This window comes from Pseudophryne corroboree, chromosome 3, assembly GCF_028390025.1.
Source record: "Pseudophryne corroboree isolate aPseCor3 chromosome 3, aPseCor3.hap2, whole genome shotgun sequence".
Taxonomy (NCBI): domain Eukaryota; kingdom Metazoa; phylum Chordata; class Amphibia; order Anura; family Myobatrachidae; genus Pseudophryne; species Pseudophryne corroboree.
Window position 1 is genome coordinate 481,635,285 of NC_086446.1, and position 23,761 is coordinate 481,659,045.

The 23,761-nt window shown below is 48.7% G+C and overlaps 1 protein-coding gene across 3 annotated transcripts in view; it reads right to left on the minus strand.

The window, feature by feature from the left end:
- Positions 1 to 23,761, minus strand: part of RGS9 (regulator of G protein signaling 9) — a 353,468-nt gene that overhangs the window by 112,242 nt on the left and 217,465 nt on the right. For all 3 annotated transcript variants that reach the window (XM_063960843.1, XM_063960845.1, XM_063960844.1), the window contains one exon: positions 5,254 to 5,315. In XM_063960843.1, coding sequence (XP_063816913.1) covers positions 5,254 to 5,315 — 62 coding nt within the window. The remainder of the gene's footprint in view (positions 1 to 5,253; positions 5,316 to 23,761) is intronic.

Here is a 23,761-nt window from a genome sequence, read left to right on the forward strand (position 1 = left end):
GTGTGTATATATTCTTTTGAATAACTTCCATCTTTCTATCTGATGGATCCTTAAGTGCGGCCGTCTCAGGAGAGGGTAACGCCACTTGTTTGGATAAGCGTGTGAGCGCCTTGTCCACCTTAGGGGGTGTTTCCCAGCGCGCCCTAACCTCTGGCGGGAAAGGGTATAATGCCAATAACTTTTTTGAAATTATCAACTTTTTATCAGGAGCAACCCACGCTTCATCACACACGTCATTTAATTCTTCTGATTCAGGAAAAACTGTTTGTAGTTTTTTCACACCATACATAATACCCTGTTTTACGGTATCTGTAGTATCAGCTAAATGTAACGTCTCCTTCATTGCCAAAATCATATAACGTGTGGCCCTACTGGAAAATACGTTTGAATTTCTACCGTCGTCACTGGAATCAGTGCCCGTGTCTGGGTCTGTGTCGACCGACTGAGGCAAAGGGCGTTTTACAGCCCCTGACGGTGTTTGAGGCGCCTGGACAGGCATTAATTGATTGTCCGGCCGCCTCATGTCCTCAACTGACTGTTTAAGGGAAGATAAACCATCACGTAATTCCACAAATAAAGGCATCCATTCTGGTGTCGACCCCCTGGGGGGTGACATCTGCATATTTGGCAATTGCTCCGCCTCCACACCAATATCGTCCTCATACATGTCGACACCACGTACCGACACACACCGCAAACTCACAGGGAATGCTCTAATGAAGACAGGACCCACTAGCCCTTTTGGGGAGACAGAGGGAGAGTCTGCCAGCACACACCACAAAGCGCTATATATACAAGGGATATCCTTATATTAAGTGCTCCCTTATAGCTGCTTTAATATATATATATATAGCCATTAATGTGCCCCCCCTCTCTGTTTTACCCTGTTTCTGTAGTGCAGTGCAGGGGAGAGACCTGGGAGCCGTTCTGACCAGCGGAGCTGTGACAGAAAATGGCGCCGTGTGCTGAGGAGATAGGCCCCGCCCCTTTTTCGGCGGGTTCTTCTCCCGCTATTTTTCCAGTCAGGCAGGGGTTAAATATCTCCATATAGCCCCTATGGGCTATATGTGAGGTATTTTTAGCCTTGTATAAGGTTTATATTTGCCTCTCAGAGCGCCCCCCCCCAGCGCTCTGCACCCTCAGTGACTGCCCAGTGAAGTGTGCTGAGAGGAAAATGGCGCACAGCTGCAGTGCTGTGCGCTACCTTATGAAGACTGAGGAGTCTTCAGCCGCCGGTTTCCGGACCTCTTCACGCTTCAGCATCTGCAAGGGGGTCGGCGGCGCGGCTCCGGGACCGGACTCCACGGCTGGGCCTGTGTTCGATCCCTCTGGAGCTAATGGTGTCCAGTAGCCAAGCAGCAAATCCACTCTGCATGCAGGTGAGTTTACTACTTTCCCCCTAAGTCCCACGTTGCAGTGATCCTGTTGCCAGCAGGACTCACTGTAAAGAAAAAAACCTAAACTAAACTTTCTCTAAGCAGCTCTTTAGGAGAGCCACCTAGATTGCACCCTTCTCGTTCGGGCACAAAATCTAACTGGAGTCTGGAGGAGGGTCATGGGGGGAGGAGCCAGTGCACACCACCTGACCTAGTAAAGCTTTACTTTTTTGTGCCCTGTCTCCTGCGGAGCCGCTATTCCCCATGGTCCTTTCAGGAACCCCAGCATCCACTTAGGACGATAGAGAAAACAAATTAAACTCCAAAATGGGAACTTAACTCTTTCTTGTCTGTATTTGTTATAATACACGTGAAGAGCATTGTGAGCACTACTAACGGTCCCAGGAATGGGAAATCTCTATTACACTGAGGTAATGTACAATGCTGGGCAATCATAGTCCCTACCCTACCTCGCAGAAGGGGCACTTCAAGCAGAATATACCCTTGTACCTCTGTTTCCCAGTGGTCTGTGGTACCACTTGATTATCCCACTAAACATGAATCAAGAAATTGTGTGCAAGATTATTAAATGACATAGGGGTCTATTTACTAAGCCATGGATGGAGATAAGGTACCAGCCAATCAGGTCCTAAGTGCCATGTCACAGGCTGGGTTTGAAAAATGACAAATAGGAGTTGATTGGCTGCTACTTTATCTCCATCCAAGGCTTAGTAAATAGACCCCTTAGAATATGGTATCCACCGTAGCACAGTTTCTGAGGTCTCTCACACAGAATAAATCAGAGGTTCTCAAACTCGGTCCTCGGGGGCACACACAGTGCATGTTTTGCAGGTCTCCTGACAGAATCGCAAGTGAAATAATTAGCTCCACCTGTGGACCTTTTAAAATGTGTCAGTGAGTAATTAATACACCTGTGCACCTGCTGGGTTACCTGCAAAACATGCACTGTGTGTGCCCCCGAGGACCGAGTTTGAGAACCTCTGGAATAAATAGACTAGAGATGAGCGGGTTCGGATTTACTCGGTTCTTAATGCCACAATGATCGCAAGTTCTTTTTTTCTGGATTTTTCTTATTGGCTAACCAAAACATGTGACGTCCGTGAGCCAATAAGGAGATTCTGGCAAATCCTAGTAAAACCGAAACCACTCATCTCTAAAATAGACACAGTGGCCCTCATTCCGAGTTGTTCGCTCGGTAAAAATCTTCGCATCGCAGCATTTTTCCGCTTAATGCGCATGCGCAATGTCCGCACTGCGACTGCGCCAAGTAAATTTGCTATGCACTTAGTAATTTTACTCACGGCTTTTTCATCGTTCTGGCGATCGTAATGTGATTGACAGGAAATGGGTGTTACTGGGCGGAAACAGGCCGTTTTATGGGCGTGTGGGAAAAAACGCTACCGTTTCCGGAAAAAACGCAGGAGTGGCCGGAGAAACGGAGGAGTGTCTGTGCGAACGCTGGGTGTGTTTGTGACGTCAAACCAGGAACGACAAGCACTGAACTGATCGCAGATGCCGAGTAAGTCTGAAGCTACTCAGAAACTGCTACGAGGTGTGTAATCGCAATATTGCGATTACTTCGTTCGCAATTTTAAGATGCTAAGATTCACTCCCAGTAGGCGGCGGCTTAGCGTGAGCAACTCTGCTAAAATCGCTTTGCGAGCGAACAACTCGGAATGACCTCCAGTGTGTAAAATAGGGCAACACACAGACATGGCTGTAATACATCAAACAGCCAGAAGAGACAGACACACAGGAGCAGTAGGCTGCTGTGCTCAGCATCTGGGAGAGGACAGGATAGTCACACACAGAGGGCCCGATTCAGACCTGATCGCTGTTGTGTGATTTTGCAAGGCGTCCGATTATCGATCTACTGGCCATACGTACGGATCCTAATGCACATACGCAATGCCAAACTGCGAAAGTATCCAGTAAATTTTTTGATCGCTAGGCGTATGCAAGTTGTTTGACAGAAAGCGGACGTTTGGGGGTGGTAAATGGCTGTTTTCTGGGAGTGTCAGGAAAAACGCAGGCGTTCCCAAGCGTTTTCAGGGAGGGTGTGTGATGTGAGCACTGGCCCCGAACAGCCTGTTGCTATTGTACTGAAGGAGTAGCTCCTGGGCTACGCACAGACTGCACAGGCTGAAAAAAAATTGATGGTGAGTGAGTTGCAAACAGATTTGCAGATGACCGGTGTACACAGAGCTTTTCGCAAGGCGTACGCAGACTTGCACGGGGCGAATATTCACTCTGTTTGGGCGGTGACCATGTGATCGCAAACCTCTGCAAATTCACAGAGAAGTGATCAGGTCTGAATCCGGCCCAGAGACAAGTGACAAAGTGTAAACAATAACAGGGAAAGGGCAGAGTAGTCACAGACTTATACATACTGTAGAACAGAGAGAGGGCAGGATAGTGACACTCAGGAGAAAGACAACTGACACACTGCAAACTGCCTGGGAGAGGGCAGGATAGTGACACTCAGGAGAAAGACAACTGACACACTGCAAACTGCCTGGGAGAGGGCAGGATAGTGACACTCAGGAGAAAGACAACTGACACACTGCAAACTGCCTGGGAGAGGGCAGGATAGTGACACTCAGGAGAAAGACAACTGACACACTGCAAACTGCCTGGGAGAGGGCAGGATAGTGACACTCAGGAGAAAGACAACTGACACACTGCAAACTGCCTGGGAGAGGGCAGGATAGTGACACTCAGGAGAAAGAGACAACAGATATAGTGGGGAATGATGCAAAATCAGCGACGGGACCTGCACACGAATGCGCAGGTCCCATCCTGCGCATGCGCCCATATTAAATGCGGGTGACCTGCAGTAATTATGAATGCGTCTGCTTGATTGACAGGCAGAGGCATTCGCGGGGCAGCAACACTTCATTTTCTAGACAGAAACGGAGCATTGTGGGGGCAGCGCTTAACTTATTTTCGGGGTGTCTTCACATGCAGCTGCGCCGAACTAAAAAATGGGGGCAGGTCTACTGCCGTCACATCCACAATTTCAGCTGTAATTGTGGCGCGATCGCAATTTTAGCGCGATCACAGTGGCTGAGCTGCATGCTGGGCAGCCTTGCCCTGCGATGGGCGGCCCCCAGCATGCGATTCAAAGGATTGCAAATTGTGCTGGAAAGCAGAATTTGCAATCCTTACTGAATAACCCCCAAAGTATACAAGATCAGGGAGAGGGCAGGATAGTCACACACAGGAGAAAGGATAGTCACACACAGGAGAAAGAAAAATGACACACTGTACACAGTATCACTGAGAGGGCAGGACAGTTAAGGGGGGTACACACGGAGAGATCCATGCTTAAATTCTAAGCAAGCTGACTAGATTGCTTAGACATTAAGCACGGATCTCTCCGCGTGTAGGGTGCCTGCGACAGGGATGCGCGGCCCGGCGCGTCGCTATCGCCGGCTCTAGATTTGGCATGTGTGCATGCCAAATCTAGAGAGTTCGGTCATTTCACCTCACCGCTGGGTGAAATGAGCGGCCCGCCCGTGGACCCCCCCTCGCTCAGCACACATCGCACTGTGTACTGAGTGGGGGAAACGTGTGCTGAGCGGTCTGTGCTAGATCTCTCAGCACACATCTCTCCCCGTGTGTACGCGGCTTAACGCAGAGGAGAAAGACAACTCATACAGTGTACACAACATAAAGGAGAAGGCAGGATTATCACACACAGGAGAATGAGACAAATGGAACATTGTAACTCACACAGAATTAGGAGAAGGCAGGATAATAACACACAGGGGGAAAAAAACAACTACTGATAAACTGTACACAATAACAGGGAGAGGGCTGGATGGTCAGACAGGGGGGAAGGGGGATCACTTACCCAGCTATAGACACAGAAGACTTTACTGTAGATCTCATTAGAGACTGCTGATAGTACATGATCTGTTGTGTAGAAAAGGAACACTCAGTGTAGGAAATCCTTCAGCACTCATCCACAATGCTGTGAGAAAATCTTATCAGCAATATTTAAATATATCTCCTACATCTCAAATTTTAAGTACGTTCACCCCTGCACTGCATACTCTTCTTTTCCAAACACAGACAGTTATTACACAATCCCTGACACATCAACAGTTGCACACTTACACCAATAAGGAATTAACTAGAAACAGATTGCAAACCAAATAAAAATGTGTGCTCTCAGACACACAAACCTCCATCTCCAAATAAAGACAACACTGTACAACAGAACACCATAGGAATAGACCACAAGATAAATGTCACCAGCTAGGAGTCCATCGGTCCCTCTGGGCTCCATTTACGCTGTCTACATGAACAGCAATGAAATACGCTGCACGATATAACAGAAAATGATGTACATGCCATTTTCTTGGGGCAGATGCTGGGCTACCTTATATAAACCTGCTATCCAAGTAGATAACATACTGTAGGTGGTATGGTTTAGTGATTAGCTGAACTCTATGTTGTGCAAATTCCCTGCTGCAATACTCTATGCACGTTGATAAAGGTGAAAGTAAAAAAAAACAGAAATAAAAAAGAAAATTTGCACAGGAATGGTAAAAATATGGACTTGTTTCTGCTTGAATGTCATGTCTGTTTTGTCAGAAAATATGTATTCTGTGACATTTGTGACATTATGCTTTGCATTACTAGTCGGTTGAACCACAAATCAGCACTTCACTTTTTCTATGCAGAAATTTAAAATGTGTCTGTCTTTCAAGATGCATGTACCATTCATGTACCATGCATGGCCAAGCAATTACCCAGAAAGCCAACTGCTGGACCAAAGTTCTACCGGTGTATTGGGGGAAGGCAGGCTGGTCTCATTCATTAGACATAAGATGAACTGGACTCGACCTCACAACCTCATACACCTCAGTTTGACACCTAACACATGGAGCTATTTGTTTCTGCCTAGGAAACTTACTGATTCTAGTTATACGAAGCTAGTTGTAATTGACAGCTTAAACCAAGGGTTAACAACCCTAATTCTCAAGTACCACCAACAGATCATGTTTTGAAGATTTCTTTATTCATGCTTGTGAATTAATCTATTTTGCTGGGTAAGTAATAATTCCTCCTGTTTCCCCAAAACCTAACCTGTTAATGGTACTTATAGTGGTTTTGAACCGCTGGCTTAAACCCTTAACTGGTGGGGTGTGGTATGGAAAATCTACATTGTCTAGATAAACAGTCATTAGGTTGACTCCATATGGTTGATATACATCAGGTAGACAGGGTCAAAAGGTCGACAGTGAAATGGTAGACTGTGGGTAAGGTTGTCAGGGTCAAATGGTCGTCATGACAATGGTCGACACACAAAAAGGTTGACATAAATTTTTATTTTTTTTGTATGTCATTTTGTATGTTTAACCATATCTAAACACAATCAGTGGAAACGTGTACCCTAGTGGGCTCGCTTCGCTTGCCACGCTTTTGAGTACAGGTTACTATTCCCAATCATAGTCCACATGGATAGTAAATCAAGCAAAAGTTGGAAAAACATGACATCCCCCCCATAAAAAGTGTGTTGACCATTTTTACTTTGTGTAGATGTCAGCTTAGACACTGTCGACCTATACATTGGAACCCGCCTGGTGTGGTTGCATGAGATGCAACCACATCAGATTGGGCTTTCCTTAACACAATCACATTTCATAGGAGCCTGCCGTAGGCTGCTGTAAGCTGATCTTTTGTCAGTCACCCAGTGGTCCCTTTGTTCCCACTGCAAGGATACAGGAGGTGTGCGATCTTAAATGATAGTTTTATTAACAAATCAGCATAAATGTTAAATATATATCTATACAGTATATCTACAGATATCTATATATCTGTAGCATATCTACAGATGTGTCCTCATGCATCTAGCCTCAGTACGCATAGCAGCGAGAGAAGGCTGATGTGAGTGAGCTGACAGGCCCAATGCAACACCGCTAGCGCCGCACACCTTTTTCTACCGAAATTGCGTCAAAGTCGCAACACAATATGACTAGGATGCTGATTAATTTGATATCTGTGTGCGACGGAGTCTGTATACGGAGCACAACAGACCTTGGTATGGAAAAAGCCATGGCTAGGGACGTAGATAGCCACTCGGGGCCCCAGTAATGAATGGGGAAAGGGGGAGGGGCGCGTGTCCATGCCCCCTAAACATAATAGAATGTAAAAAGGAGATTTATGGTAAGACTTACCATTGTTAAATCTCTTTCTGCGAGGTACATTGGTTTCCACAGGGAATAACATTGGGGTGTAGAGTTGGATCTTGAGACGAGGCACCAACAGGCTAAAGCTTTGACTGTTCCAAGGATGCACTGCACCGCCTCCTCTATAGCCACGCCTCCAGGCACTGGAGCTCAGTTTTGTTAACCAGTCCAAATGCAGTAGCAGGTAAGAGAGACGGTAGATGTTAGTCACAAAGACCCACATTCTCACGACAGGAGAATGTCCTAAAGCAGTTCGTCATGGGAGGGGACGCACTATAGCGGGCACAAGAACTCGGCGTCCAAAGGAAGCATCCTGGGAGGCGGAAGTATCAAAGGCATAGAACCTGATGAACGTGTTCACTGAGGACCACGTAGCCGCCTTGCACAATTGTTCAGCGGACGCGCCACGGCGAACCGCCCAAGAAGGTCCAACAGACCGAGTAGAATGGGCCTTGATAGCAGCAGGAGCTGGGAGTCCAGCCTGCGCATAAGCTTGTGCAATCACCATTCTAATCCATCTGGCCAAGGTTTGCTTATTCGCAGGCCAGCCACGTTTGTGAAAACCAAAAAGTACAAAAAGAGAATCTGATCTCCTGATAGAGAAAGTCTTTTCTACATATATATGGAGAGCAGGTACCACATACAAAGACCGCTCTTTGGAGGACAAACCAGGAGAGATAAAGGCCGGAACCACAATCTCTTGGTTAAGGTGGAAAGATGACACCACCTTAGGTAGATAACCAGGGCGAGTTCTAAGAACTGCCCGGTCACGGTGAAAAATCAGAAAGGCTTTGTCCTGTCGTCCACCCCAAGTCAGACACCCTCCTAGCAGAGGCAATAGCCAACAGAAAAAATGACCTTAAGCGTAAGGCATTTAAGGTCCACAGACTCAAGAGGTTCAAACGGAGACTCTTGAAGGGCATTAATGACAACAGACAGATCCCATGGAGCCACAGGAGGGACATAGGGAGGCTGAATCCGTAGTACGCCCTGAGTGAATGAATGAACATCAGGAATAGATACAATTTTCGACACAGACAAGGCAGAAATGTGAACCTTGAGGGAGGCCAGGCGAAGTCCTAAATCCAGGCCTTCTTGCAAAAAAGCCAGAAGTCTGGAAGTACTAAACTTGTATGCATCGTAATTCTTAGCAGCACACCAGAAGTAAGAATTCCAGACCCTATGATAAATCCGTGCAGAAGCCGGTTTGCGGACCTTCAACATAGTTTGAATACCCTCCTCAGAAAATCCTTTGGCCCTCAGGAGTGAAGCTTCAAGAGCCACGCTGTGAAAGCCAGTCTTGCCAGGTCCTGGTAAACACAAGGGCCCTGAACGAGGAGGTCTGGGCGCTGAGGAAGTAGAAGGGGACGCTCGATCGAGAGACCCTGCAGGTCTGAGAACCAATGCCGTCTGGGCCACGCTGGGGCAACTAGAAGCAGTATTCCTCCTTCTTGCTTGAACTTTTGTAGTACCCTGGGCAGGAGTGACACTGAAGGGAACATGTATGGCAGTCAAAAGTTCCATGGAATTGCCAGTGCGTCCACGAATGCTGCTTGAGGTTCCCTTGTCCTTGCTCCGAAGACTGATACCTTGTGATTGTGTCGAGATTCCATCAGGTCTACATCTGGTAGACCCCACTTATCCACAAGGAGTTGCAAGACCTCCGGATGAAGACTCCACTCTCCGGCGTGTACGTCCTGATGACTGAGGAAGGCCGCTTCACAGTTGAGAACCCCCAGAATGAACAGTGCTGATATTGCTGGCAGATGGCGTTCTATCATTGCCATGCGGCTTCGAGTGCCGCCTTGATGATTTATGTACGCCACCATGTAGGCCTGTTTTGTACGAAAAGCAGGGCCAGTGTCAACGCATTGAACACTGTCCGCAATTCCAGAATATTTATCGGGAGGAGAGAGTGTTGCTCCAACCCCGCGCCCCAACCCCGCAGACTGGCATCCGTCGTTAGGAGAACCCAGTTGGAGATCCAGGAGGGACGACACCCTGCTCAACTCTTGGTCCTGTAGCCACCAGCTCAGTGACAGACGAACCTCCGGAGTCAAGGAGATCATTTGAGACCTGATCCGATGAGGCAGGCCGTCCCCCTTCAAAAGGATTAACCTCTGCAGAGGGCGGGAATGAAATTGAGCGTACTCTACCATGTCGAAAGCCGACACCATGATGCCTAGTACTTGCATCGCCGAGTGTATCGACACTCTTTGGCGAGGGAGGAAACATCTGATTCTGTCCTGAAGTTTCAAGACCTTCTCTGGAGACAAGAACAAACGTTGGTTGTGTGTGTCCAGTAATGTCCCCAGGTGCACCATGCTCTGAGCAGGGACAAGTGAGGATTTCATCCAGTTGATGAGCCACCCGTGGGCTTTTAGGAATTGGACCGTCAGTTCCAGATGACGGAGGAGAACCTCCCGAGGGGTACGCCAGGATCAACAAGTCTTCCAGATACGGTAGGATCCTGATACCCTGACGGCGGAGAAGGGCCGTCATGACTTTCATGACCTTGGTGAAGATCTGAGGAGCCGTGGTCAGTCCGAAAGGCAAGGCTTGGAACTGATCATGAAGGTTGCCAATAGCAAACCGTAGAAATTGCTGATGCGGCATGGCAATAGGTATGTGTAGGTAAACATCCTGTATATCCAGGGATACCATATAGTCCTTTGGTTCCAAAGCCAGTACAATAGAGCGCAGAGTTTCCATACGGAATTTGGACACCCTCACAAATTTGTTCAAAGATTTGAGGTCGAGTATAGGCCGGGAGGATCCATTTGGCTTCGGAACTAAAAACAGCGTCTAATAGTATCCCCTGACTCTCTGAGACAGAGGCACCGGCACTATCACTCCTGTATCCAGGAGGGATTGGACAACCAAATGTAGAGTTTGTGCTTTTAACGGATCTGAAGGTATAACCATTGAGCAAAACTGGCGAGGGGGACGGCTCTTGAAAAAGATCGCGTACTCATGAGAGACCACTTCCTGCACCCAGGCGTCCAAAGTGGTCTTTTACCATACCTGGGCGAACTGCAGAAGTTGGTCTCCCACCCTGGGGTCCCCCAGGGGGAGGCCCACCCCGTCATGCAGCAGGCTTGTCCGGTTTGGAAGCAGGCTGACGGGCGGCCCAAGAACGTTTAGGTTTGGGCTTAGAGGACTTGGAAGTGCAAGCCTGTCTCGGGTACGCCTGACCCTTTGCTTTACCTGGAGGTCGAAAGGAACGAAAAGTAGTACTCAGCTTTCGGAACCGAAGGATTAGTACTTGGGAGAAACGCAGTCTTGGCCGACGTCAAGTCGGTCACAATCTTGTTCAGATCATCTATAAATAGTATATCCCCCTTAAAAGGGAGTACCTCCAAGGTCTTCTTAGAGTCCAGGTCCACCGACCAGGACCATAACCACAGAATCCGGCGAGCCAGGATAAATGTAGTAGATGCCTTTTCCGCCATAACGCCTGCATCAGAGGCCGGCTCCTGAATATAGTGGGAGGCATCTGGCAGTGTCAGAAAAATTCAGAGGTAGCTCATCCTCAGTTGCCTGAACCCATGCTTCAATGCCTTTTTGCAGCCCAAGAGGCTGCCATAGTGGGTCTGTGTACAGCACCTGTAAGAGTGTAAATAGACTTCAAGCAACCCTCCACACGCTTATTCGTCGGTTCTGTCAAAGAGGTGACAGGCAGAGTAGATGACACCACAAGACGAGCTACATGTGAGTCCACTGGTGGCGGGGTTTCCCACTTGTTACTCAACTCCGCAGAGATAGGATAACGAGCTAGCATCTTTTTAGACAGGGAAAATTTCTTTCCTAAAGAAGACCAGGATTCCTGACATATGTCAATTAAATGGTCAGAATGTGGTAATACTAATTTAGTAACCTTCTGACGTTTGAACTTATCAGGTTTCTTAGACGTATCAGGAGGGTCAATCTCATCATCAATCTAAAGAATCAGCTTGATAGCCTCCACTAGGTCAGGAACATCAACCTGTGTTGTAGAATCTTCATCAGAAGCAGCGGTATCAGCATCTGATGGATCAGTATATTCACCATCCGAATCGGAAGAATCATCCGAAATATTAGTGGATTGTGAGGAAGAAATGGCCCGTTTATATGACCCTTTGGTCCCAGTAGGGCGAGGGTTAGGTTTTTGCTTAACCAAGGACTGATTTAATTGCTGTAACTGGGTTGACAGAGTATCCGTCCATGGTGGATTAACTACAGGGACAATATGTGGCTGTAATGGCACAGGAGGTCCCACAGGGGACGTAAGTCTTATTACAAGCGTAGTCAGTTTATTTTAAAATGCAGCCCAAGGTGGATCTGCCACAGGTGCTGCGAGCTGACTAGGGGGTGCAGAACACCCAGTACCTGAACCCTCAGCAGAAATCATTTCCTCATGTAAATCCGTGGTGCCAGCACTGCATGATGCAGGAGCGTCTGCGGATTTCCCGTCCTGTGTAGCAGACATTATTGGGAATGTAGCCTTAGGGCGTATCAGTACAATATAGCCAGACAAACACAATACTTGACAAAAAAAACCCTAAGATATGTGACCGCAATTGCAGAGCACAAAAGAGGATTTAAGTGGTATGAGGTGACTGAAATACACAGTGAAATATACAAAACAGTATATCCTGTGGAACACTATATGGTATATGAGATCCTGACGCACTTAGACCCTCAGGACACAGAATATAGGGGGTTAATCCGAGTTGATCGCTAGCTGCCGTTGTTCGCAGCGCAGCGATCAGGCTAAAAATCAGCATTTCTGCGCATGTGTATGCACAGCAATGCGCAGGCGCGTCGTACGGGTACAATGAGCATCGTGGGTTTGCACAGAGTGTAACGAACATTCCTGTCATACGGCCGAACGCAGGAAGATTGACATGAAGTGGACGTTTCTGGGTGGCAACTGACCGTTTTCAGGGAGTGTTTCGCAAAACGCCGGCGTGGCTGCAAAAACGCAGGCGTGGCTGGGCGTTCGCTGGGCGGTTGTGTGACGTCAAAAGCCGTCCCTCCGTCGTTAGAATCAACACACATGAAGAGTAACTACAGGGCTGGTCTTGTTTTGCACAAAAAGATTTTGCAGGTGCTCTGCTGCACAAGCCTTTGCACTTCTGCAAAGCGAAAATACACTCCCCAGTGGGCGGCGACAATGCGTTTGCACGGCTGCTAAAAACTGCTAGCGAGCGATCAACTCGGAATGACCCCCTTAGTGATAGCAATATATGTGATACACAGAATAGAATCCACACAGCAGCTATAGGCACACAATCACAGGTACAATGCAGAAATTATTACATATAAAAAATAAAACTGCACTGTACTAGTAATACTACATATAGAAATGTATGCATACAGATATAACAATGTATATGGATGTATATCACAGAATACTTGTACTAAATATTCATATAGCAGTACACTAGTTCTTAACTAATGCTGTCTAAACAAAAATAAGAATTTACTTACCGATAATTCTATTTCTCGTAGTCCGTAGTGGATGCTGGGGACTCCGTAAGGACCATGGGGAATAGCGGCTCCGCAGGAGACAGGGCACAAAAGTAAAAGCTTTAGGATCAGGTGGTGTGCACTGGCTCCTCCCCCTATGACCCTCCTCCAAGCCTCAGTTAGGATACTGTGCCCGGACGAGCGTACACAATAAGGAAGGATTTTGAATCCCGGGTAAGACTCATACCAGCCACACCAATCACACTGTACAACCTGTGATCTGAACCCAGTTAACAGCATGATAACAGCGGAGCCTCTGAAAAGATGGCTCACAACAATAATAACCCGATTTTTGTAATAACAACTATGTACAGGTATTGCAGACAATCCGCACTTGGGATGGGCGCCCAGCATCCACTACGGACTACGAGAAATAGAATTATCGGTAAGTAAATTCTTATTTTCTCTGACGTCCTAAGTGGATGCTGGGGACTCCGTAAGGACCATGGGGATTATACCAAAGCTCCCAAACGGGCGGGAGAGTGCGGATGACTCTGCAGCACCGAATGAGAGAACTCCAGGTCCTCCTCAGCCAGGGTATCAAATTTGTAGAATTTTTCAAACGTGTTTGCCCCTGACCAAGTAGCAGCTCGGCAAAGTTGTAAAGCCGAGACCCCTCGGGCAGCCGCCCAAGATGAGCCCACCTTCCTTGTGGAATGGGCATTTACATATTTTGGCTGTGGCAGGCCTGCCACAGAATGTGCAAGCTGAATTGTACTACACATCCAACTAGCAATCGTCTGCTTAGAAGCAAGAGCACCCAGTTTGTTGGGTGCATACAGGATAACAGCAAGTCAGTTTTCCTGACTCCAGACGTCCTGGAAATCTATATTTTCAGGGCCCTGACAACATCTAGCAACTTGGAGTCCTCCAAGTCCCTAGTAGCCGCAGGTACCACAATAAGCTGGTTCAGGTGAAACGCTGACACCACCTTAGGGAGAAACTGGGGACGAGTCCGCAGCTCTGCCCTGTCCGAATGGACAATCAGATATGGGCTTTTGAGACAAAGCCGCCAATTCTGACACTCGCCTGGCCGAGGCCAGGGCCAACAGCATGGTCACTTTCCATGTGAGATATTTCAAATCCACAGATTTGAGCGGTTTAAACCAATGTGATTTGAGGAATCCCAGAACTACGTTGAGATCCCACAGTGCCACTGGAGGCAGTACTCCCTTGACAAACTTCTGGACTTCAGGAACTGAAGGCAATTCTTTCTGGAAGAAAATCGACAGGGCCGAAATTTGAACCTTAATGGACCCCAATTTGAGGCCCATAGACACTCCTGTTTGTAAGAAATGCAGGAATCGACCGAGTTGAAATTCCTCCGTGGGGGCCTTCCTGGCCTCACACCATGCAACATATTTTCGCCAAATGCGGTGATAATGTTGTGCGGTCACCTCCTTCCTGGCTCTGACCAGGGTAGGGATGACCTCTTCCGGAATGCCTTTTTCCCTTAGGATCCGGCGTTCAACCGCCATGCCATCAAACGCAGCCGCGGTAGGTCTTGGAACAGACATGATCCTTGCTGAAGCAAGTCCCTTCTTAGTATCTCTTGAAGTTCCGGGTACCAAGTCCTTCTTGGCCAATCCGGAGCCACGAGTATAGTTCTTACTCCTCTCCGTCTTATAATTCTCAGTACCTTGGGTATGAGAGGCAGAGGAGGGAACACATACACCGACTGGTACACCCACGGTGTTATCAGAGCGTCCCAGCTATTGCCTGAGGGTCTCTTGACCTGGCGCAATACCTGTCCAGTTTTTTGTTCATACGGGACGCCATCATGTCCACCTTTGGTCTTTCCCAACGGTTCACAATCCTGTGGAAGACTTCCAGATGAAGTACCCACTCTCCCGGGTGGAGGTCGTTCCTGCTGAGGAAGTCTGCTTCCCAGTTGTCCACTCCCGGAATGAACACCGCTGACAGTGTTATCACATGATTTTTCGCCCAGCGAAGAATCCTTGCTGCCATTGCCCTCCTGCTTCTTGTGCCGCCCTGTCTGTTTACGTGGGCGACTGCCGTGATGTTGTCCGACTGGATCAGCACCGGTTGACTTTGAAGCAGAGGTCTTCCTAGGCTCAGAGCATTGTAAATTGCCCTTAGCTCCAGTATATTTATGTGGAGAGAAGTCTCCAGACTTGACCACACTCCTTGGAAATTTCTTCCCTGTGTGACTGCTCCCCAGCCTCTCAGGCTGGCATCCGTGGTCACCAGAACCCAGTCCTGAATGCCGAATGTGCTGCCCTCTAGTAGATGAGCACTCTGCAGCCACCACAGAAGAGACACCCTTGTCCTTGGAGACAGGATTATCCGCTGATGCATCTGAAGATGCGATCCGGACCATTCGTCCAGCAGATCCCACTGAAAAATTCTTGCGTGAAATCTGCCGAATGGAATCGCTTCGTAAGAAGCCACCATTTTTCCCAGGACTCTTGTGCATTGATGCACTGACACTTGGCCTGGTTTTAGGAGGTTTCTGACTAGCTCGGATAACTCCCTGGCTTTCTCCTCCGGGAGAAACCCCTTTTTCTGGACTGTGTCCAGAATCATCCCTAGGAACAGCAGACGTGTCGTCGGAATCAGCTGCGATTTTGGAATATTTAGAATCCACCCGTGCTGTCGTAGAACTACTTGAGATAGTGCTACTCCGACCTCCAACTGTTCTCTGGACCTTGCCCTTATCAGGAGATCGCCCAAGTAAGGGATAATTAAGACGCCTTTTCTTTGAAGAAGAATCATCATTTCGGCCATTACCTTGGTAAAGACCCGGGGTGCCGTGGACAATCCAAACGGCAGCGTCTGAAACTGATAGTGACAGTTCTGTACCACGAACCTGAGGTACCCTTGGTGAGAAGGGCAAATTGGGACATGGAGGTAAGCATCCTTGATGTCCAGGGACACCATATAGTCCCCTTCTTCCTGGTTCGCTATCACTGCTCTGAGTGACTCCATCTTGATTTGAACCTTTGTATGTAAGTGTTCAAAGATTTCAGATTTAGAATAGGTCTCACCGAGCCGTCTGGCTTCAGTACCACAAATAGTGTGGAATAATACCCCTTTCCTTGTTGTAGGAGGGGTACTTTGATTATCACCTGCTGGGAATACAGCTTGTGAATTGTTTTCAATACTGCCTCCCTGTCGGAGGGAGACGTTGGTAAAGCAGACTTCAGGAACCTGCGAGGGGGAGACATCTCGAATTTCCAATCTGTACCCCTGGGATACTACTTGTAGGATCCAGGGGTCCACTTGCGAGTGAGCCCACTGCGCGCTGAAACTCTTGAGACGACCCCCCACCGTACCTGAGTCCGCTTGTACGGCCCCAGCGTCATGCTGAGGACTTGGCAGAAGCGGTGGAGGGCTTCTGTTCCTGGGAAGGGGCTGCCTGCTGCAGTCTTCTTCCCTTTCCTCTACCCCTGGGCAGATATGACTGGCCTTTTGCCCGCTTGCCCTTATGGGGACGAAAGGACTGAGGCTGAAAAGACGGTGTCTTTTTCTGCTGAGATGTGACTTGGGGTAAAAAAGGTGGATTTTCCAGCTGTTGCCGTGGCCACCAGGTCCGATGGACCGACCCCAAATAACTCCTCCCCTTTATACGGCAATACTTCCATGTGCCGTTTGGAATCTGCATCACCTGACCACTGTCGTGTCCATAAACATCTTCTGGCAGATATGGACATCGCACTTACTCTTGATGCCAGAGTGCAAATATCCCTCTGTGCATCTCGCATATATAGAAATGCATCCTTTAAATGCCCTATAGTCAATAAAATACTGTCCCTGTCAAGGGTATCAATATTTTCAGTCAGGGAATCCGACCAAGCCACCCCAGCGCTGCACATCCAGGCTGAGGTGATCGCTGGTCGCAGTATAACACCAGTATGTGTGTATATACTTTTTAGGATATTTTCCAGCCTCCTATCAGCTGGCTCCTTGAGGGCGGCCGTATCTGGAGACGGTAACGCCACTTGTTTTGATAAGCGTGTGAGCGCCTTATCCACCCTAAGGGGTGTTTCCCAACGCGCCCTAACTTCTGGCGGGAAAGGGTATAACGCCAATAATTTCTATCGGGGGAAACCCACGCATCATCACACACTTTATTTAATTTATCTGATTCAGGAAAAACTACAGGTAGTTTTTTCACACCCCACATAATACCCTTTTTTGTGGTACTTGTAGTATCAGAAATATGTAACACCTCCTTCATTGCCCTTAACATGTAACGTGTGGCCCTAATGGAAAATACGTTTGTTTCTTCACCGTCGACACTGGAGTCAGTGTCCGTGTCTGTGTCTGTGTCGACCGACTGAGGTAAATGGGCGTTTTAAAGCCCCTGACGGTGTTTGAGACGCCTGGACAGGTACTAATTGGTTTGCCGGCCGTCTCATGTCGTCAACCGACCTTGCAGCGTGTTGACATTATCACGTAATTCCCTAAATAAGCCATCCATTCCGGTGTCGACTCCCTAGAGAGTGACATCACCATTACAGGCAATTGCTCCACCTCCTCACCAACATCGTCCTCATACATGTCGACACACACGTACCGACACACAGCACACACACAGGGAATGCTCTGATAGAGGACAGGACCCCACTAGCCCTTTGGGGAGACAGAGGGAGAGTTTGCCAGCACACACCAAAACGCTATAATTATACAGGGACAACCTTATATAAGTGTTTTCCCTTATAGCATCTTAATATATATAATAATATCGCCAAATAAGTGCCCCCCCTCTCTGTTTTAATCCTGTTTCTGTAGTGCAGTGCAGGGGAGAGCCTGGGAGCCTTCCTAGCAGCGGAGCTGTGTAGGAAAATGGCGCTGTGTGCTGAGGAGAATAGGCCCCGCCCCTTTTCGGCGGGCTTCTTCTCCCGTTTTTCTGACAACCTGGCAGGGGTTAAATACATCCATATAGCCCCAGAGGCTATATGTGATGTATTTTTAGCCAGCATAGGTACTTTCATTGCTGCCCAGGGCGCCCCCCCCCAGCGCCCTGCACCCTCAGTGACCGTTGGTGTGAAGTGTGCTGAGAGCAATGGCGCACAGCTGCCGTGCTGTGCGCTATCTTAAGAAGACTGGGAAGTCTTCAGCCGCCGATTTCTGGACCTCTTCTCTCTTCAGCATCTGCAAGGGGGTCGGTGGCGCGGCTCCGGTGACCCATCCAGGCTGTACCTGTGATCGTCCCTCTGGAGCTAGTGTCCAGTAGCCTAAGAAGCCAATCCATCCTGCACGCAGGTGAGTTCACTTCTTCTCCCCTAAGTCCCTCGTTGCGGTGAGCCTGTTGCCAGCAGGACTCACTGAAAATAAAAAACCTAACAAAACTTTTACTCTAAGCAGCTCTTTAGGAGAGCCACCTAGATTGCACCCTTCTCGGCCGGGCACAAAAACCTAACTGAGGCTTGGAGGAGGGTCATAGGGGGAGGAGCCAGTGCACACCACCTGATCCTAAAGCTTTTACTTTTGTGCCCTGTCTCCTGCGGAGCCGCTATTCCCCATGGTCCTTACGGAGTCCCCAGCATCCACTTAGGACGTCAGAGAAATGTAGAATACTTAAGTGTCCTGTAAATGCACAGTGCTGATGAGATAGGTGGCTTTACAGAGGAGACAGTGCCCAGCAGTCCCAGGATCAGCGCAGCTCTGTGAAATGGCGCTGACAGGGAGTGAGGGAGAGAGAGAGATGCAGCTCCAGGGCGGGAACACCTGCTGTAGATGGTGCCTGGAGCTGGGGGAGGGGCTACAGGTCAGCGCCTTATCCCCTCTGCTGGACTTCCCCACCGGGTACTATGGAGCCTATAATTAACGGATTTTAGCAAATCCGACCTGTGCTCCCTGCCCTGGTGGATATAGTGGGGTCCCTGCGCGGCCACAGTGTACATGCCAGTGGCGCGGTCCGTCTCCTGGGACCGCGACCGGATTGTGATTTTGGCGGGTCCCACCTGGGGGACCCTCTTACCTCCTCCCTGAAGTGCGGCCACGCGATCCAGGAGAGCAGCAGCGGTGATGTGTGCCTGATGACCGGAGCATCTCCGCTGCAAGTACCCGGCAACCAGGGTGCGGGAGTATGCAGCGCCACTGGGGGAGGTGATGGAGCCGCAGCACAGAATGTCAGCATGACATACACATCATCTAGTGCCTGTGCTGCGGCCCTTGAAGTCTTTTCTTCTTAAAAAGCTCTTATTAGGGCTGCCTAGCGCAGCCCCACCTGTTAGCTGCCTGCACTGCAGGCACCAACTTACAAACTGAGCTCCAGTGCCTGGAGGCGGGGCTATAGCGGAGGCGGTGCAGTGCATCCTGGGAACAGTCAAAGCTGCCTCGGAGCAGAGTTTTTGCTTTCAATATGCGAGCACCATCTTCCTGAAGATATCACTGGGATGATGAGGCCGGCCTTAAGTATAGGAAGAAAGGAAGGGGGGGGGGGGGGCAGCGGACCTGGGTCCACGCTGAGCTCCTCCAGCATCTTGTGCCCAGGTAATTAGTACCCATCTCCCCCGTTTCGGCGCCACTGGCCACTACATCGTAGCACTTCATAGACTCACAGATGCATACAGATATACAAGTGTCGCAAATCAAACTAATAAGCACAGTCTCCGGATGCATTCTAGTCACATCACTGCATAAAAGATGCAAGAGATGCCCGACGCTAGCATAGCCTCACGGGACCTGGATTGCCAAGAGGGGCTGTTTGGAGTGACTGCAGCAAGGATGTATGAGGACACATCTGTATGCAAAGTGTGGCTGCACACTACATAGATTTGCTTCGCTGCAATGGTTTAAACAGACAATTACAACTAGCTTCATATAGTTAGAATTACAAGGCTTTGTATGCGGGAGCAAATAGCTCCATGTGTTAGGTATCTGACTGCAATGTATGAGGTTGAGAATGTCAGTCCTATGTGTGGCATTGTGTTTTTTTTTAAATACGGGGGTATGTAACTGAAGGACAATGTGCACATAAATCACAATGTAACTATTAGCTCACAAGTTAAATGTCAGAGGAGTATTGTTGGTCAAATCCATTGCTTGGAGTGTTGCTAGTTTACCCGAAACCATGTCTTTCTTCAACTAATGTTTAGGACTAAAGAATGTTTTGTGACCAATGGTACAAACATTGGGACTACTGATGTTTTCTTTCAATGTCCCATCCCTATTAGCAGGTGTCGTTGTGTGTTATTTCATGCAATTCTGGATCTGCCCCTACGCATATACAGTACATACAGTACTGTGCAAAAGTTTTAGGCATGTATGGAAAAAAAATTCTGCAAATTAAGAATGCTTTCAAAAATAGCAGTCTTACTGTAGTTTATTTTTTATCAATTAACAAAATTCAAAGTGAATAAAAAGAAGAGCAATCTAAATCAAATCAACATTTGTTGTGACCACCCTTTGCCTTCAAAACAGCATCAATTCTTCCAGGTACACTTGCACAGTTTTTGAAGGAACTCAGAAGGTAGGTTGTTCCAAACATCTTGGAGAACTAACCACAGATCTTCTGTGGATGTAGACTTGCACAAATCCCTCTGTCTCATCATTTAATGTAAATGTATTGAGCATTCCTAGGTGGCAACAGGGAGGTAGTTATGTGGACCCACAGAGATATTATGGGTGTGGGGTAGGTGTGTCACTCAAGTGGTTGTGAACTCAGATGCATAATCTCTCAGTTTGGAGACTATGGGGGTCATTCCGACCCGATCGCCTGCTGCAGTTTATCGCAGCGCAGCGATCGGGTCCGAACTGCGCCGGCACCGCAGTGCGCCGGCGCATGCCAGATGGTTGAAGGACGTCGTTGCCTAGCGATCGCCTCTGCCAGATTGACAGGCAGAGGCGGTCGTTGGGCGGGAGGGGGCTGGACGGCGGCGTTAAGACGCCGTTTAGGGAGCGCGATCCGACCAACACAGGCGTAGCCGGACCGTTGGGGGGCGGGCCGCGGCAGCTGCGTGACGACACATGCAGCTGCTGCGACCCGGACAGCGAAGAGGTTCTCCCGGCCAGCCGCAGGAGCTGCACTGGCCGGGAGTTACTCCTCAAATGCAAAAGCATTGCCGCTGTGCGATGCTTTTGCATTTCTACGCGGGGGAGGGGCCGGCACTGACATGTGGGGCGGACTAGCCCTGTGCTGGGCGTCCCCCTGCATGTCTGAGTGCCTGGTCATAGCTGTGCTAAATTTAGCACAGCTACGATCAACTCGGAATGACCCCCTATACTCTGACAAACAATTTGCACCTAGCATTGAGGTTTGAAGGTGCGACTGATGGTTGCACACAAGGGCTGTTTACGAGAGGAGAGGGCCCATGTGCAGGCTCTGTGCGGGCCTCCTCCTCTCTGGCAGCTTTGTGCCACAGTCTACTGCAAATGTGCAGGTCTCCGGGAAGACGACACCCATGCTTTGTTCCCAGAGACTTCTCAACTGCACATGTAAAATGTCTGGGAAAAATAAGATTTTAAACCTACCGGTAAATCTTTTTCTCCTAGTCCGTAGAGGATGCTGGGGACTCCGTAAGGACCATGGGGATAGATGGGCTCCGCAGGAGACATGGGCACTAAAAAGAACTTTAGATATGGGTGTGCACTGGCTCCTCCCTCTATGCCCCTCCTCCAGACCTCAGTTAGAGAAACTGTGCCCAGAGGAGACGGACAGTACGAGGAAAGGATTTTGGTAATCTAAGACCAAGATTCATACCAGCCCACACCATCCACACCGTATAACCTGGAATATACGCAACCAGTTAACAGTATGAACAAACAGTATCAGTCAACGACTGATCTTAACTGTAACATAACCCTTATGTAAGCAAGAACTATATACAAGTCATGCAGAAATATGTCTGCACTGGGACGGGCGACCAGTATCCTCTACGGACTAGGAGAAAAAGATTTACCGGTAGGTTTAAAATCTTATTTTCTCTTACGTCCTAGAGGATGCTGGGGACTCCGTAAGGACCATGGGGATTATACCAAAGCTCCAAACCGGGCGGGAGAGTGCGCATGACTCTGCAGCACTGATTGAGCAAACATGAGGTCCTCATCAGCCAGGGTATCAAACTTGTAGAATTTAGCAAAAGTGTTTGAACCCGACCAAGTAACTGCTCGGCAAAGCTGCCCAAGAAGAGCCCACCTTCCTAGTGGAATGGGCCTTTACCGAATTTGGTAAGGGCAATCCATCCGTAGAATGAGCTTGCTGAATCGTATTACAGATCCAGCGAGCAATAGTCTGCTTAGAAGCAAGAGCGCCAACCTTGTTGGCTGCATACAGGACAAACAGTGCCTCTGTTTTCCTAACCCGAGCCGTTCTGGCTACATAAATTATCAATGCCCTGACCACATCAAGGGACTCGGAATCCTCCAAGTCCCGCGTAGCCACAGGCACCACAATAGGTTGGTTCATATGAAAAGAGGAAACCACCTTAGGCAAAAATTGAGGACGAGTCCGCAACTCAGCTCTATCCACATGGAAGATCAGATAGGGGCTTTTGTGAGACAAAGCCGCTAACTCAGATACTCTCCTAGCAGATGCCAAGGCCAACAAAATGAGCACCTTCCAAGTGAGATACTTTAATTCCACCGTTTGAAGCGGCTCAAACCAGTGAGACTTAAGGAACCGTAACACCACGTTAAGGTCCCATGGTGCCACTGGAGGCACAAAAGGAGGCTGGATATGCAGCACTCCCTTCACAAAAGTCTGGACTTCTGGGAGAGAAGCCAATTCCTTCTGAAAGAAAATGGATAGGGCCGAAATCTGAACTTTAATGGACCCTAATTTTAGGCCCAAATTCACTCCAGTCTGGAGGAAGTGAAGAAAACGGCCCAGATGGAATTCTTCCGGAGAAGCATTCTTGGACTCACACCAAGACACATACTTCCTCCAAATACAGTGATAATGTTTCACCGTCACCTCCTTCCTAGCCTTTATCAGAGTAGGAATGACCTCATCCGGAATGGCCTTTTCAGCTAGGATCCGGCGTTCAACCGCCAAGCCGTCAAACGCAGCCGCGGTAAGTCTTGGAATAGACAGGGCCCCTGTTGCAACAGGTCCTCTCTGAGAGGAAGAGGCCACAAATCTTCTGTGAGCATTTCCTGCAGTTCCGGATACCAGGCCCTTCGAGGCCAATCTGGAACAATGAGAATTGTCTGTACTCCTCTTCTTCTTATGATTCTCAATATCTTTGAGATGAGAGGAAGAGGAGGGAACACATAGACCGACTGGAACACCCACGGTGTCACCAGGGCGTCCACTGCTATCGCCTGAGGGTCCCTTGATCTGGCGCAATATCTCGGAAGCTTCTTGTTGAGGCGTGACGCCATCCTGTCTATTTGAGGCAGCCCCCACTGACTTGTAATCTCTGCAAAGACTTCCAGATGAAGTCCCCACTCTCAGGGATGTAGATCGTATCTGCTGAGGTAGTCTGCTTCCCAATTGTCCACTCCCGGAATGAAGACTGCTGTCAGAGCGCTTACATGATTTTCCGCCCAGCGAAGAATCCTGGTGGCTTCTGCCATTGCCACTCTGCTCTTTGTTCCGCCTTGGCGGTTTACATGAGCCACTGCAGTGATGTTGTCTGACTGAATCAAACCGGTAGGTCGCGAAGCAAATTCTCCGCTTGACGAAGGCCGTTGTATATGGCCCTTAATTCCAGTACGTTGATGTGTAGACAAGCCTCCTGG